Raw genomic sequence first — 2,524 nt, 5'->3', positions numbered from 1 at the left:
TGTGAGGATTCCTGACACAAGGATACGCAGGTGAAGCTTCGAGAGCACGAGCAGTTCATGAGGAATCAGGCAGCGTAAATTTAGAATCTCGAGTGGCAGATGGAGGAGATAGCCAGTCTATTAAATGAGAGGCCGCAGGGTACGCTGCCGAGTACCGAGCAAAACCCGAGAGGGTTCGTGATGGCTATGACAACGAGGAGCGGTGCAGGGGCACGAGATGAACCCGTGATTCAGCATCGATCTAAAGGAGGAGTTGTCGAGGAGCCTGCAGTCGATGGAGAGGAGCAGGTGGATGAGGAGATTCAGATGGAGTCTCTGCCGGCCCAGGTGCATCAGTGGAGCAGCCCAGGGAGTTCAGTACAGGCCGAGAAACAGCAGTCACCGATCGAGCCACCGAGAGTTTACAAAACCCTGATTTCCATAGCCCGGGAGAGTCCGTAGAGATAGAGATGAGGAGCAGAACACCAAGTTCCTTGATATTTCGAAGCAGCATTACCTCAATATCCCATTCCTTGAGGCACTCACTCAGATGCCTAAACACGCGAAGTTAGCTGAGGTCGCTTCTACCCCTTTGAGTGCCAATTGTTCTGCTATCTTAAGAAGAAGTTACCAGACAAGAGAGCTGATCCAGGGAGTTTCACAATTCCCTGCACCTTGAGTGATGATACAGTGGTTCGTGCACTGGCTGATCTTGGTGCCAGTATCAATCTCATGCCATATTCTGTGTATCGCAAGCTGGGTTTAGGCGATCCGAGGCCTACGAGGATGAGTATCCAGCTTGCTGATCGTTCTGTGAAGTATCCGCGTGGGATTGTTAAGAACATGCTCATTCGCATTGGTAAGATCATTTTTCCGTTGGACTTCGTTATTCTTGACATGAATGAGGATGATAATGTTCCACTCATTTTGGGTAGACCTTTTCTGGCCACTTCACATGCGTTGATTGATGTTCGCGATGGCAAACTGATCCTTCGAGTCAGGGATGAGAACGTCACGTTTGACGTTCGACAGTCATCTAAGCATCCCAAATCGACTGATGACTCCCTATTCTTCATTGTTACGATCATGACTCATGTGGGGGAGTTTTCCAATGACCTCGGTGGAGGCCCAGCCTCAGACAAGCATTTCCTAGATAGGGAAACTCTGGAGGTTGAGATGGTCACCTTGACTAAGCACCGCCTGATGCTGACATTGAGTCATCTTCCTTTGATTCTGAGTTATCTACCGGAGATCATCGTGTTCATCAGTTGCTTGAGTTGGAGGAGTTACAGGACCATACTTACACGCATTCAGATTGTTATAAGCAGCAGGTGAAGGAACTGCAGGATCGTAAGTTAGAGTGTATTGAGCAGCTTAAGTGTGGTGATATGGTCTTATGGCATAATTCCCAGTTGAGGTTATTCCCGGGAAAGTTGAGATCCCGTTGGTCTGGTCCGTTTATTATTACTAAGGTTTTCCCGGATGGCACTGTTGAGATAAAGGACAAAGGCGGGACGTTTATGGTGAACGGTGATGGACTGATGCACTACACTAGCGAGCCGATGACTGATCAGACGGTCGAGGTATTCTACCTTGACCCACTCTCCAAGATGTAGACGTGTGGACGCATCACTCGGGAGACTGCCCAAGTTATAGAGTTTGTATTTATGTATTTGTGTGTGCTATTTGTTTTATTTGTTTTGTCTATTTAGAAAGTTAAAAAAAAAGTATAAAAACCAAAAACACAAAAATAAGTTTATTTGTTTATGTTTTTGTTTTCCATGTTTTATGCCGCTACATGTGAGCGAGTTTGAGTTCTACAAGTTATATTATGCGCATGGTAGCTACAATGGCGTCGTGGAACAGGTTCTCCCGAGGTTGCGGCCGCGAATGAAATGCTATACGGTCGTTTGGATACTACTCAGCTGTTGAAGATTCTGCACACAAACCAGAGGAGTAACTCGTTCTTTGTTTTAGTCTGGTATACTTTATTTTTATTTTTTTTTTTTATTTTAATTTTATTTTATTTCTTTTCCTTATACTCATCGAGGAAGATTTCGTTCTAAGTGTGGGGATGGGGTTTATTTTACTTAGTTGTAGAAATTTTATTGAAAAAAAAAATAAAAATTTGAAAAATTTTGAAAAAATAGTCCCTTGAAATTTGTTTTCTCTACAATAAACAGGAGATGATATTATTACCGAGTAGTGGTTATTTTATAACGTCTTGGTGTTTTCAAAATATACATATATAATAAATAAGAAAAGTACCCATTAAACCCGCACGTAATGTATGGTAACCGAACGGTTTAGACTCAGTAATCGTGTGTCGGTAGGCTCAGCCTTTGAGAATGAAAGGGCGGTTTGATTGTTGACCTAATTGAACCTCTTAAATGGCCTGACTATAGTGGGAAACATCTTAGGGGTTTTGTTTGTTTAACCAAGCTCGTGACAGGACTGGAATAAAAAGCCGGGTCATACTCAAGCCTCGAGTCACATGATCGTCTGTTTATATTAGCTATTTTATATTTTGTATTTGTTTCTATTC

The 2,524-nt window shown here is 43.3% G+C and overlaps 1 protein-coding gene across 1 annotated transcript; it reads left to right on the top strand.

Annotated features, from left to right (window-relative positions):
• The first annotated feature begins 1,065 nt into the window (after positions 1 to 1,065).
• LOC143623327 (uncharacterized) lies at positions 1,066 to 1,595 on the top strand. The gene is made up of 2 exons (XM_077094262.1): positions 1,066 to 1,158; positions 1,248 to 1,595. The coding sequence occupies exons 1-2, from the start codon at positions 1,066 to 1,068 to the stop codon at positions 1,593 to 1,595; spliced, it is 441 nt and encodes a 146-aa protein (XP_076950377.1).
• The last annotated feature ends 929 nt before the right edge of the window (positions 1,596 to 2,524 follow it).

Source organism: Bidens hawaiensis, unplaced genomic scaffold (genome assembly GCF_021521415.1).
Source record: "Bidens hawaiensis isolate Kalapana, Puna unplaced genomic scaffold, B.hawaiensis_p1.1 tig00003378_1, whole genome shotgun sequence".
Lineage (NCBI taxonomy): Eukaryota > Viridiplantae > Streptophyta > Magnoliopsida > Asterales > Asteraceae > Bidens > Bidens hawaiensis.
The sequence above is the reverse complement of the archived record's forward strand: the minus strand, read 5'-3'. Positions and strand labels throughout refer to the sequence as shown.

What these genes read in the sequence shown, in the direction of transcription:
- LOC143623327 (XM_077094262.1), top strand. Translation starts at nt 1,066, where the DNA reads ATGACTCATGTGGGGGAGTTTTCCAATGACCTCGGTGGAGGCCCAGCC. An exon ending in AAACTCTGGAGGTTGAGATG is followed by an intron (nt 1,159 to 1,247) that starts GTCACCTTGACT and finishes CGTGTTCATCAG; the next exon opens with TTGCTTGAGTTGGAGGAGTT.